Raw genomic sequence first — 14453 nt, forward strand, 5'->3', positions numbered from 1 at the left:
CCAAGAACAGTGTTTTATTTTCAACAACCTCTATAATAAAATGGTGCCTAATATCAATATGTTTTGTGTGTGTGTGTGTTGAACTGGATTTTTAGAAATATTTATTGCACTAGTGTTGTCACAAAAATTAGTTAAAGTATCCAATTCAAACCCATAGTCAGTCGTCATTTGTTTCATCCACAATAGTTGAGTACAATAACTGCCAATATCAATGTACTCGGCCTTAGCAGTAGATAATGAAATGGAATTTTTCTTTTTGCTATGCCACAACATCAAGTTTTTTCCCAGATAGAAACATCCTCCATTTATCTTGTCATCATCTTCTTGCATAGTTTTAATCCAAGACTCATAAGTTAAAGCTTCTTTCACATTTTTTGGTTCAAGTGAAGAGGTAAAACACACATATTGGACGAGATTTACATACATTTTCCTTTTGACCACGCTTTCTTCTAAGTCTCCCAGAATGTGATCAGTTGGATGATTCTTTTTAACACTTGTTGAAGGTTCTCTCTGAATAGGATTAGTGATAATTTTAGGCATTTCTGTCTCTATCTATGATGTATCAGATGTGTTGGGTGATGATTCAGTTTCAGTTCCTATGGCAACAGATGGATTTTGTGATGCATCATTCTCGACTTTTGATTGATGAGGAGATTCTTCCATAAATTTATCTATCTTTTCTTCAGATGAAAATTTTGAAAAATCTTTGCAATCATCAACAACAACATTAGCAGACTACATAATAATTTGGGTTGTCATGTTGTACACACGATATGTCATATTTATTGAATAACCAAGAAATACACCTACATCACTTTTAGCATCAAATTTTCCAACATTTTCTCGATCTCTCAATATGTAACACACACACCCAGAAATGTGAAAATAGCTTACATTTGGATGCTTCCATTTCCATATCTCACAAGAAGTTTTGGCAATACCTGGATGCAAGCAGTATTAATAGCTTCTACCCACAATCTTTTGGACAGTTTCTTGCTATTCAACATTACTCTTGTTATTTCCTGAAGAGTGTGGTTCTTTCTCGCAACAACTCCATTCTGCTTTAGAGTTTTGGGAGCTAAAAATTCATGAGATATTCCACAAGATTTACAGAATTCATCATACACAACATTCTTAAATTCTTTTCCATGATCACTATGAATCCTAACAATCTTGTCAATATTACAATCTTTTTAAACTTTTAATTTTAAACAAAGAGTTTTGAAAGCTTCAAAAGTGTCATATTTTTCTCTTAAAAATTCAACCCAAGTAAAATAAGAGAAATCATCTACACACACAAAAATGTATCTTTTCCATTTAAGCTTTCAACCTGTATTGGAACTATTAGATACATCTGAAGCAATTCTAAGACCATTGTGGTATTCACATTTGTGAGTGATCTTTAATTGCTTACCAAGTTGGCAAGGTTCACACTTACCGGTGGATTCTCTACCCAGTTTGGGTAAACCATGAACAATACCTGCATTTGAATTTTTTTTTTAAGTTTTTGAAATTAATGTGACCGAGTTTTTCATGCCAAAGATCAATAGAATTGCTTGTTGCCGAGTGACATGACATATTTTTAGAGAGAGTATAGCAATTATCAACTGATATGAATCCTTTTAGAACACAATTTCCATTTTTATCAACCACAGTGCAATCATCATAAGAAAAGTTAACAGTGTATCATTGATCACAAATTTGACTTATTCTAATTAGATTAGTTTTCAACCCATCAACCACCAGAACATTTTTCAATTTAGGTAACCCTTCCAAATTTAGGGTTCCATTTCCAAAAACTTTACCTGCTACACCATCATCAAAAGTGATTGTACCATAATTTACAGTCTTGAAATTGATGAGAATGTTTTTGTCACTTGTCATGTGTCTAGAAAATCCACTATCAAAGTACCAAGAATTAGATGTATAAGTTCTATGACAAGTAAATGCAGGAAGACAATTACTCTCATCCTTTTTTACCCATTTTTGTTTAGGCGCGGGATGTTTTTTCTTGCACCTTTTTAAAATTTGCATGATGAAAATAATTTGAATTGAAAAATTCATCATTGTAAATCACTTCGGTCGAATGTGACCATTGACCCCACAAAAATGGCAAGTGGGAATGAATTTCTTAGTCCTTTCATAGGACGTAAAATTCTAACCTATATGTCTCTTTGTTGATAAGACATTTTGAGATATTGATAGATCAGAAACCTGCAATGCTAGAACAGAAGAAAAGACTGGTAATGAACGGGCTTGAACAAACACAATTTTTTCCTTTGATTGAGACTTTTTAGGTCTCAATCCAGCATTGCTTCATTGACCTGCATTCCGGAACTCCTCAAAAATTGTAGATCTTGGATTAAGCATCTTAACATTTTTCTTAATAAGATCAAGCTCTATTTTAGGCGGTTAATTTTAACATTTTTTTATCAAAAATCTCAGTTTCAAAAACTTTAGCATTTGATTCAAGTTCATCATTTCTGCAAGAAAGAGATTTGATAATTTTTTGCATTTGACTAATTTACAGCACATAATTTAATCAATTCATCATACATTTCTTTTGTAAGATTCTTCCAACAATTCTTCATTGACTTTTGATTCATCAAAATTAGTGTCCACAACATCATCAGTACTTTTCGTATCATCATCAATAACTTTATTTACCGAAACAATATTGTTTAGACAAAAAAAAAAATTATTTTCCTGCAAAAAACAAGGAAGACTAGAGAACACAAATGTTACAGCAACATTTTCACCATCTTCATCACTACTTTCAGAGTCATTATCACTCCAAGTAGCATTCATACCTTTTTATATTTATTTTCAAGGTATTTGCACATTCTGACTGAATATGACCAAAACCATCACATTCCATGCATTGAACTCCCTTTTTATTATTAGGAACAAAAGGTTTAGAAGATGTGTTCCCTTTTGAGAATTTAAAAAAAATATTTTTATTGCCCAATTTTTTCATATATTTTTGAAAATTTGTAGTCAATATGGCCAACTCATTATCATCTTCATCATCTGAACTTACATTTTCATAACTTTTGAAAGCAGTAGATTTTTCTTTTTCTTTTACCTTGTTCGGCTCTTCTTTTTGTCTGATCTACTGATTCAGTTCAAAGGTTCGTAGAGAACCCCTTAGTTCTTCAACATTCATGGAATTCAGATCTTTGGCCATTTCCATGGTCGTTAGCTTAGTATTAAATCTTTGAGGTAAAACACGAATAATTTTTCAAACTAAAACAAATTCATCTAATCTTTCACCTAAGGCAAAAAATTGATTAGCAACATCAGAAAATCTCTCATAAAAATGAGTAAGAGTTTCAGAGTCAGACATTCTAAGATCTTCAAAAAAAATTTGTAACATAATGTACGTCGAACGCTTGACATCAGCAGTTCCTTCAAATTGATTTTGAAGGATTTGCCAAGCTTCTTTGACCGAATCACAAGAGGATATAAGTTTAATACACCCTTCACCGACACCATTGAAAAAAGTATGTAAAGCCTTGTTATTGTAACTGGATAATAGATCATCAACAGTTGACCAATTTAACTCAGGTTTTATTGTTGTTTCCCTAGTTTTGGCGTCAACCTTAGTTGGTGTTGACTGACCTGTCATGATAGATCTCCACACCTTCTCATCTTGAGATTTTGATGAAGGCTTATTCTAACATTCCAGTAAGGATAGATTGAATCATTAAGCAATGGTGGACAAGTTATAGAACTCGGTTATGCAAAAAATGACATGTTGCAAATGGGAAACACAAACAAATGGAAAGAAAACTACAAGATCTCACTAAGAGTTTAGTGAACTGCTCTAATACCAATTGAAATTTTGTCTTTCAAGATTACCAATTAAAATTAACAAACAATTTATTTAATGCGGAATAGTTAAACAATTGTTTGAACAGACAAATATTGTGATGTATCAGGACAGATTGCTGTTGAATCAGAATATACGAACAAAAAGCAAATAAACTAAAAGTAATGTGACACAAGAACTTTTTAACATGGCTCAGAAAACCTAGTCCACAGGGTCATGCCCAGAGATAAAATCAATTAGTAAAGTCTCAAGAATACAATAAGCAATTGACTTATAAAATTTTAGACTCCCTGTAAATCCTTGTCGCAACCTTGAAGTGCTCTACTTTAATAATCTGATTTTGACAAACACCAAGAACACGAAATTCCTTATGAATTTGATGAGTGCTCGCTTTCTCGCGAAGGGAGACTTATGGAAATCTTCTCCCGGAGATTGCATGTCACGTTCACAAGTTTTATGACTTGTTTAAGACTAAACAACACAAAGCAAAACAAACAAACAAAGAGATAGTTGAACAAATACTACTCTTTACATAAAAAAAGAACTCTTCAAAATATAAATGTTAGAGTGGTTAAGAGATGAGATTAGTTGCTGCTTAGGTCTAAATTTATATAGTTTAGGAAACCATAAGCTAGTCAATCTCGTTTATGGTCTCAATCATACCAAATTAGGAAGTTACTAAAAATAGTCTAATTACATTAACTACAGGATTTTCGAGATGAGACAGAGAATCATTCTGTAGCATGAGGAAAATGGACGAACCTGAACTTAAATCCCAACCAAGTTCATTTAGAAATTTCCAATATATAATTTCGATTATATGATAAAATATATTTATTTAAAAATATTAACAAAAATAGGATTTTACAAGTTTAAAAAACAAAAAGTAGGTATTGCTAAAGCCTCATCATATCCAAGCTAGTGACACGTTACACGTCTTCAAAGATGACGATCATTGATTTGCGTCCCATTAAAATTGGGAAATTTACAAAAATACATTAATATTTAAAAAATATATGAAAAATACGGTAGATTACAAAAATACGGGATTTTTATAAAAAATATGGAGTAACAGTGAAATACGGAGTAACAGTGAAATACAACATTTTTTTTTAATTGTTGTTACAAATTCGCAAACATGTTTAGTAAACATTGCCATATTTTCAAAGCCCAATAGTAACATTTGATGAAATTTGTAAACGTAAAGGAAATTTATGCCCTATTATAGTGTTATTGAACATAAACAACACGCATACATTATTTGACTTTTATGTCTTATGAATTTATTGTAAGATATATATATATATATATATATTTATGTATATCTTTTAATAGGTGGAATACTCTGTTCATGCCTAAAGAAGTTACCCGGATCAACTTTACTTTTCACAGTTACCAATCTGTTGAAGTTATCCTTGAAATACTTCTTACCCCAAACACTCGCTTGCTCGAAGCTTGTAGTTCTGCCAATCTCGTTCCTCCCAATATCAAGATCTCTATAGTTCACATAGGCTTCTCGTGGAGACATGGAAACATAAGGAGTTATGTACTCATACAACTCCTTAATCCAATTAAGGTGCCTCTCTGGATGTTGCTCCCCAGCTAACCAGAAACTGAAGTACTGACTCATATAAATGACTCCTTTCCTATGAGGGAAAGGGGTATCAGATTCTGGAATCATGCTCATCTTTCCACCATAAGGAGTCCAAATTATCGTTGGTGTAATGTCTTTTTTCAACATCCTTTCCCACAACCCCTCGAGAGCCACTTCTGGTATGGGAACTTTTATGTAGTCTGACTTGGCCTTGAAAAAGGTCCTGTATATAGATTTCGATTGAAGAAGGTACTCAACCGGTGTTCCAATTGGTCTTCCTTCGAGGAAACCCGCAGACTCAACCCAACTCATTTCGATACAATCTTTTTGGGTCACACCTAACTCAGGGAACCTCGTTTTCATGATTCGAAGGAGTCCATCAGTGTTTCCGAGAAAAAGAGCTTCGTAATAAGTTTCTATAGTACCGTTGACCACTACCATGGTAACTTTAAGCATGAGATCTTCAGGAAGCTTATCAACGATTTGTTGCCACTTATAGATGATCTTCGTGGCGCCCTGCTTCAAATTCTTGGTCACTTTAAACACTGTCACGGTGGCCGGAACCGGTACAAGTTTAACCTTCCACCAAAGAATGACTCCAAAGCTTCCTCCGCCGCCACCTCTTATGGCCCAAAACAAGTCTTCTCCCATGGCTGTTCTATTAAGAATTCTTCCGTTAACATCGACGATTAGAGCATCCACGACGTTATCAGCGGCGAGGCCATATTTTCTTAGCAGAGAACCATAACCTCCTCCTGTGATGTGGCCACCAATCCCTACGCTCGTGCAAATTCCAGCTGGGAAAGCATGTACTTTGCCTTTCTGAGAGATTCTGTAGTAAAGTTCTCCATTCGTGGCGCCGGCCTGAACCCAAGCAGAGTTATCTTGGATGTCAACGTTGATACGTCGAAGATTGACAAGATCTATCACGGCGAAACGACTCTGGTTTAGAGATGCGTAGGAGACTCCTTCGTAGTCATGGCCTCCACTTCGGACTCTGAGTTGTAATCCGAGCTCTTTCAGACAAATAACGGCTGCTTGGACGTGGGAATCATGTAATGGTGTAAATAAAAACTCCGGTTTTGGAACTGAAGGGTCTAAGAACCGCAGATTCGTCGCTGATGATCCGAGAATATTAGTAAATGATGAGTTGTTTGGTGTGAAAATGGTTGTGGTGACTGGTACGGAAAGCTCAGAATTTTTTGATACGCATATGACGAAGCTTTCTGTAGTTGAAGCTGAAGTTGCACTTCCAGCCCATATAAAAATTATATACTGAAAAAAAAGAAGAAGAGAGCTAAGTGATAAACCACGTACCATTATTAACTTATATTTTCTCGTCTTTCAGTTGTATATTTCTATATAGTGTTGGTCCAAATTATATATAGGGAAAAGTATCAAAGGTGTTCAGCATAACATCCCTGAATTATAAGTATTTAGTAAATTAGTCCCTCAATTAACAATTGCATCCTTGAACTCATTAGAAATTGACAATTAAGTCCATGATATGAGAATTTTAGACTATTTTTTCATGAAATAATTTGCACGGTATTGCCAAACTCATTAGGTTTATTAAGATTTTACTCTACGTAACTATTACCACAATTAAATCATACCCCTTGAATTTGTCACCCTATTAAAAATTATCTCCAAGCAATTTATGTTACTCAGACTTCTGTTCAATTTTGCTAACGAAATGGTAACATGGCGATACAAGAGTGTTAATATGGCATTGCCACGTGTATTATTTAAATAATAAATAGGATTTTTTTTCTTGAATTATTAACACTACTAAAGTGTGTCTCTCGAATTTTAAAATTTTAAAATTCAACATAATTATGAATATTAAAAAAAATTATTAAACTAAAAATCTATTTAAATTAAATTACATCTTGTAAAATAAAAAAAAAAATTGATAAAAACAAAATTATACTAAAAAAATTTCTTATTTTCTTTCACTTTTTCTTACTTTCTTTCACTTTCCCTCACTTTTGCACCAACCAAACAATCTCAACAACACTCATCAAATTATTACAACAAAAACTTAACTAAAACAAATTATCACAACATATACAAATCAAAATTTCAATCTCTTAAATTCAGACACATTTAAAATCCCATACTACCAACAAAACAAAAAAAAACCCATATTTTTTATTCGTTTTCTCACACTTTAGCACCACCCGAGCATCCTCAAACACTCAACAAATAAAAAAGAGATAATAGATATGAGATGGGCAAGGAAAGGAAGAGATACAAAAGGACGACGTAGGTGAATATCGTTGGGGAACCCGCACGAGCCCAGCATGTCAACGACGTCGCTACCCAACCAGTTTCGAGCTCACCCAGATGTATGTCCAACACCTCAGCCAGACTTTTGTCACCATCAATTTTTTTTAATTTAAATGGAATTTTTAGTTTATTGGTTTTTGTTTGTTTTAATATTCAAAAGATTGTGTAATTTTAAATTTTTAAAGTTCATGGCACACGATTTGGTAATGGTAATAGTTTGGGGGAAAATAATCTTATTTATTCTTTAAATTATAAATGAAGTATTGACATGGCAATTCCACACCAATGCCCAAACTATCATATCACCATTTTGTTAGCAAAATTGGACGAAAGTCTCACGTTTCAGTTACGTGAATAGTTCAAGGGTAATTTTTAACAGGCTAAAAAATTTAGGGGATACGATTTGGATTGGTAATAGTTCGAGGGAAAAAATCCTAATTAATAAGCTTTTTGTTCAGAATTTGATAGGTAGAAGTTTTTATTTTATTTTATGTTTTTCATTGTTTTTTATGTTGAGAGAGAGAAATTAAGAAAAAGAGAGAGATTATGTTAACTAATTGGGACTATATATTTTATATTTTATACTTTCTATATTGCCACTTTGGTAATGTCGTAAAAAAAATATGTACATGAACTTAATTGCTACTATTTAATGAGTTCAAGGACTTCATTGATACATTTTATTGTTCATGAACCAGTTTACTAAATTAAGTATAGTTCAAAATAGGGCGGTATAGTTCAAAAATTGTTCAATCCAATTATAACTGATCGATTAAATTACAATCGACCGCCAAAAGTTGGATATCTAATTATGATTGGATCGGATTAAATGAGATTTTGAAGATCCAAATTGGATCAAATCGGTTGTTGGATAATATATACAAAAATCTAATAAAATCGAGCAATTGTATATATATTTTAAAATTTTATTTATTTGTTTAGGATTATGTTTATAATTTATGTTGTATTTGTATGATGTTGTATCATTTTAATCAAATTATTCTTTCTAGTTTAATATTATGAAATATTTTAATAAATTAAGCTAAATAAATGTTCAAAAATACTGAATGGAGTCAATCCCATCAAATACATAACCATGGGGACACACCCAATGGATAAAACCGATCCAATCCAATGGATAATTTGATCGGATCGGTTGAGACAAGTTAATTGGTTTGGATCGGTTGAAAAAATTCAACATCCAATAAATAATTGGATCGGATTGGATATGCCTAAAAATATTGAATGTGATTCAATGAACACCCCTAATTCAAAAGACTTTCATCCTGGAAACCAACAAAAAAAAAAAAACAATTATGTTACCAAAATATGCCTCACCTCACACACTTTTTTCTAGTACCATTAACGAAAAATCAGATTATATATGTATAACTTTTTATTTTTTTGTTTACAAAATATATGTATCAAATTTTAATCATATAAAGAGACAGATGTACGATTTAGTTTGTAGCGATTATTTAGAATTATAATCACATTAATTTCACTGTTAAAACATTAGAGTGATGATATAGACGCATACTTTTTATACACATTAATTATTTGCGCGTGTGGTCAATTTTTTAATTTCACAATGTATTAAGAGTGGGACCATATGACTTATCATGGGTAGTTAATAATAGAGAAATTTGAGTTTTTATGCTTAATGTAGGGTTCTAAGTCAAAAAAATGCTAGATATTTCAATCATTTAAAAAATCCAAATTCATTTGACAATACACAAACTCCCCATCTCATAATTTTTCTCATCCACTTCATATTCTCTCTTCCCTCTCTCTCTATCCCTCAACCCATTCCTCTCAACTCTCTTTAAAAAAAAAAATCCATGAGTAAGGTATAATATAAGAGAACTCAAAGTAACGGCAAGTATTCATCACTTAGGACACTAAAATACTACATTTCGAATAGATCTGGACATGATTTTTGGATTTTTTTTTGCGATTTTTTTTCATATCTGAAATTTTGAAATATGCAGAAAATTGACGTGGTTCGATGGTGCTCGATGGGGTCATCCAAATCAAGATTTTCATGAAAAAATCGATATTGCTCGATGGTGTTCGATGTAATTCTTGCAAGATACGTAATTTTTCACTAGGGTGTCCGTTTGAGATGATTTTTATTTTTTTGGTATTTTTTCAAGATCTACACGTTTGAGATATGTATATACACATTTGATAAATGTAAATCTTGAAATAAATGCAAAACATACCTCATGTTCAAAATATTTTTTTGTTTGTTTTAAAGTTATAAACTCTGAAAATGTGTATGTGAACATCTAAAACGTGTAAATCACAAAAAATTACCCAAAATAAAAAAAATCACCCCAAATGGACACCCGAGTGAAAAATTATGTCTCTTACAAGAATTGCATCGAACCACATCGAGCAACCATCGAGCCATCAAGTTGGCCTCGAAGAAAAAGAGCAACCATGGTGGTTCGATGCAATTCTTGTGAAAGACATAATTTTTCACCCGGGTCTTCGTTTCAGGTGATTTTTTTTTATTTTGGGTATTTCTACACGTTTTAGATGTTCACATACACATTTTCAAAGTTTAGAACTTGAGAACATACCAAAACATATCTTGAACATGAGGTATGTTTTGAATTTTGCATTTGTTTTTCAAGATTTACATTTTCCAAATTTGTATATACACATCTCAAATGTGTCGATCTTGAAAAAATACCTAAAAAAAAATCACTCCAAGCGGACACTCGAGTAAAAAAGTACTTGTCTTGCAAGAATTGCATCGAATATCATCGAACCACCATCAAGCAACATCGATTTTTTCATGGAAATCTTGATTTTGAAAGCCTCACTGAGCTGACATTGAGTACCATCAAATCACGTCGATTTTCTACAGATTTCAAATTTTCACATCTGAAAAAAATCGCAAAAAATCCAAAAATCATGTCCAAATTTATTCGAAATGCAGTATTTTAGGGTCCTAAATAATGAATACTTGCCATTACATTGAATTCTTTTATATTTTACCTTACTCATAGATTTTTTTCGAGAAAGAGTTGAGAGGAATGGGTTGAGGGAGAAAGAGAAAAGAGAAGAAGAAGTGGATGGGAAAAATTATAAGATGTGTATTTTTTGTATTGTCAAAAGATTTGACATTTTTTGAAATTATTAGAAAGTCTAAAAAAAAATTATTTTTAACACCTCATTAACCATAAAAACTCAAATTTCCCTAATAATATTGACACATCAATTTTTTTTTGTTTTAGGGAAACTCTCAAACATTTCATTTTTTTTATGGGAATTCTGATTATTTATTTATTTTAGTAATGGGAACTCTAAATTATATTGAAAGATATATTAAAATATTTCATAAAACACATTAAATTCAGAGCTGACTAAAATTTTAAAATACCGCCTCACTTTAATGCACGTTTTTAGTACCATTATGTCATGTTTGGATAGAAAGGTTGAATTATATGACTTTTATCATGTGATTTTGTTATAAGATTGAAGAAAATATGGAAAAGATTAATCCAATAACTCAAATACTCTTACTATAGAATGTGAGAATTCAATTCTATTGAAAAGCTTAACATAATTTTATCTTGTCCCCAATCTTCATATATTTCAATAGTAAGAAAAAAAGAAGTTACAGCTTTGCATTTTTAGTTTGTTTTCTCCTATATTTTAATATTGGCAAATCATTAACTTATTTATTTTTCTACAATTTTTATCTTATATATTGTAATATGATCCGGTGTTACTTTACAAACACAACCTTATTGAAAATTCTTATATATTATTGAGAAAAAGAACAAAATCCATATTATATATAGACAATTCTCTTATATGGGCTTCACTTTAAGCTCTACCGATGGGGCTCTCAGTGTTCTCGACTCGTGAACAATTTTCAGCGCGGTATTTTTTATGACTGTATATATTGTAGTTGTTTAGAGCATCTGCAAATTTTCAGAAAATTCCGAATAATTTTGTCACGACCCGAGCCCTAGGCCGTGGCAGAATTGTAATATCCATAACTTGGGTGGTCAAATGTCAAACTTTGACCCTCGGTGGAAAATAGTCTTTATAAATGATCCTTTAATTTATATTAAATATTACTAAAATTATAAGTCGAAACAATGGAATAACTCCTATAATTATATATAAAAATATTACGGATAAAAGTAGGATCATTTATCTTAATACATAGAATAATAATATGCCCACAGTTATGTAGTCACCAAACAGTTAAATTTAATAAGTCATAAAATACCCAAAATATTTCTTAGCAACTACCATTCCTCATTTCTAACTAGGACATAGCTAATTTAGATATACAGACCGATAGGTTCCAAATTAAATACATACAATGTTCAAAAGATAGGACTATGGCACTAAACACATTGGCTTCAACAATAATTCACATTTTCCACGTTCGCGTCACTAGGCTCCTGGAATGGGAGAGATAGGGGTGAGCTTATAAAGCCCAGTAGGAAAGCAACTAACAACATAGGACTCAAAAGTTCAATAAAAACCCCTGCATGGTTAACTTTTTAAAACAAAACATACATCATCATGTATAAACCAAAATAGAGAGAAACCACAAATAATCATAAGAGCATAGCTACCAGTGCACATCACACCGTCCACTAGACCCCTAGTTTCCGTTACCCACCATAGAAAATCTGACATCCTAAACCGGGTAGCCGGACCTGATAACCACCACAATGGGGAGGCTCAGAACACTTCCTTTATATAGATGCTGGTTCTTTACACATACAAGTGAGTGGACACCTGATCTACCTATGATGACACAGAGACTAGGTCGTGAAACAACAACATGCACAAATCATGATCATTATGGCTCTCATCGGTATAACCAAATGCAGATAAACATGAAAAGAAAGAAACATATTTCCTTTACATTTTAGAAAATTGGGCAGCATAACAACTTCATTTGAATAAAACCCAAAAATCATAACCTGCATAATTAAGTGAACAAAACAATATATTTGGCACTTAGTGCCCTCAGAACAGAACAAAAAACATGCAGATTATGTTTTCCATTTTCCAAACATTTTATAAATATCAAAATTGGAATATGCTTAATGTAATTCAATACGAGTAAAACAAGTCCAATAGTCAAGTTGAGTCCCTACCTCTTAAGAATTTTCAATCCGAGCCCAAAGCGGCACTCCCAAGCTTATCGATGATCTTAGTTCGATTTTAATATCACGTTTTTCCTACGTGCACCAAATGAGCAAACGATTATCATCATTGCATTCCTTATTCAAAATAGTGTCCAATGACATATAACATGACCATATTTAAAATTTCAAGTTCCGGAACCTCACCCAAGCAGTGCACAATAGCGGTTGGTGGTGGTATCGGAAACGTCGACGAATATATGCATGTCATATATCAAAACGATCCTCTCGGGTAGTACATCACGGAAGTACAGCCCCTTTGCCCAACTGACCTCCAGTGTCGCCGGAAAATGCTTCCAAAGGGGCGGAGATACCCAAAATTTCGTCGGAGAAAAACAGTGAGCTAACTGAAATGACTTAGTGGGCGACGTTCCTCCATTCACGCTGGTTCCAATGGTGCCACCCACTCATCGAACGAAGCTCTGGGTTCGCCGGAACGTGCGGTCAAAGTTTTGACGACGAAACTTTGACTGTGCTGTTCGCGTGTGTCTTAACTCCGATGGCCCTGAGATTTTGAGGATGGGGTTGTCGCCGGCCACTGGTCTTCCAACTCTGGCGCGTGGCGGCAAAAGGGAACTCCGGCAATGACTTCGTGGTACCCCGACATGGGCTGTTGCAGAGAGAAAAAGAAGAGAAAAAAAAAAGAAGAATAAGTGCTCGGGAAGAAAAAAGAAAAAGAAAGAAAAAGAAAAGAAAAGAAAAATCTGCTTATTTTTAAAACAAGTGGGTCCCACCACTTAAATAATATATATATATTCTTTCTTTTTTTGAGTCTTCACAAATTTACAGTACCGAAAACTAGGTTCAAAGATGTTGTTTTCCACGCGCATAAAAAAAATTAGTCACGCGTGCAACAACATGTTTGAACTTAGGTTTCAGTACTGTAAACTATTCGGCATTTTCTGAAAATTTGCAGGATGCTCTAAATAGCTACAATATGCACGGTCATAAAAAAAATTGTACTGAAAACTATTCACGGGTCGAAAACACTAAGAGTCTCACTGATAAGAGTTGAAGAGAAGCCTATAAAAAAAAAACTGTCATATATATATATATCAAATTTTGAGTAATAAGAGGAGATAGACGATTTTATTTGTGGAAACATTGCTTTGGGTGATTATTGACTAAAATTATAATTATATTTGTTTTCAATATTGAAAAATTCCTTCATGTGATCTTTGTGTCAGAAAATGAACTTTCAATTATATTTGTTTTTTAAGGGAACACTCAATTATTGTTTTTCTTGTGTACTCTCAATAATTGATTTGTTTTTTTTTTTGTGGAACTTTCAAATAAGATTGAATGATAGATTTAATTATTGGGTGCATTTATATACATCCCCCTTTTTTTTTTTTCTTTTTACATCTTTTTCTAAATAAACTTCTCATTAATTTTTAAAGTATCCAGCGCAAACTTTTGGCAATCCTTAGGCAAAAGGTTGAAACGACGCCTTTTATATGTATATATATATATATAAAAATAACCTTAATATGTTATCAAAAAATAATTAAAAACTATACATATTCATTTAATCAATCTAAATATT

At 32.6% G+C, this 14453-nt stretch overlaps 1 protein-coding gene across 1 annotated transcript; it reads right to left on the reverse strand.

Moving 5' to 3' along the window:
* Positions 1 to 4919: 4919 nt before the first annotated feature.
* Positions 4920 to 6847, reverse strand: LOC133800623 (berberine bridge enzyme-like 26). The gene has a single exon (XM_062238623.1). It carries the CDS (start codon positions 6744 to 6746, stop codon positions 5148 to 5150), a length of 1599 nt encoding a protein of 532 aa, XP_062094607.1. The 5' UTR covers positions 6747 to 6847; the 3' UTR covers positions 4920 to 5147.
* Between the last annotated feature and the right edge of the window lie 7606 nt (positions 6848 to 14453).

Source organism: Humulus lupulus, chromosome 9 (assembly GCF_963169125.1).
Source record: "Humulus lupulus chromosome 9, drHumLupu1.1, whole genome shotgun sequence".
Classification (NCBI taxonomy): Eukaryota; Viridiplantae; Streptophyta; class Magnoliopsida; order Rosales; family Cannabaceae; genus Humulus; species Humulus lupulus.

Bases quoted from the DNA above. Each gene is read 5' to 3' on its own strand.
- LOC133800623 (XM_062238623.1), bottom strand. From the start codon at position 6,746: ATGGTACGTGGTTTATCACTTAGCTCTCTTCTTCTTTTTTTTCAGTAT.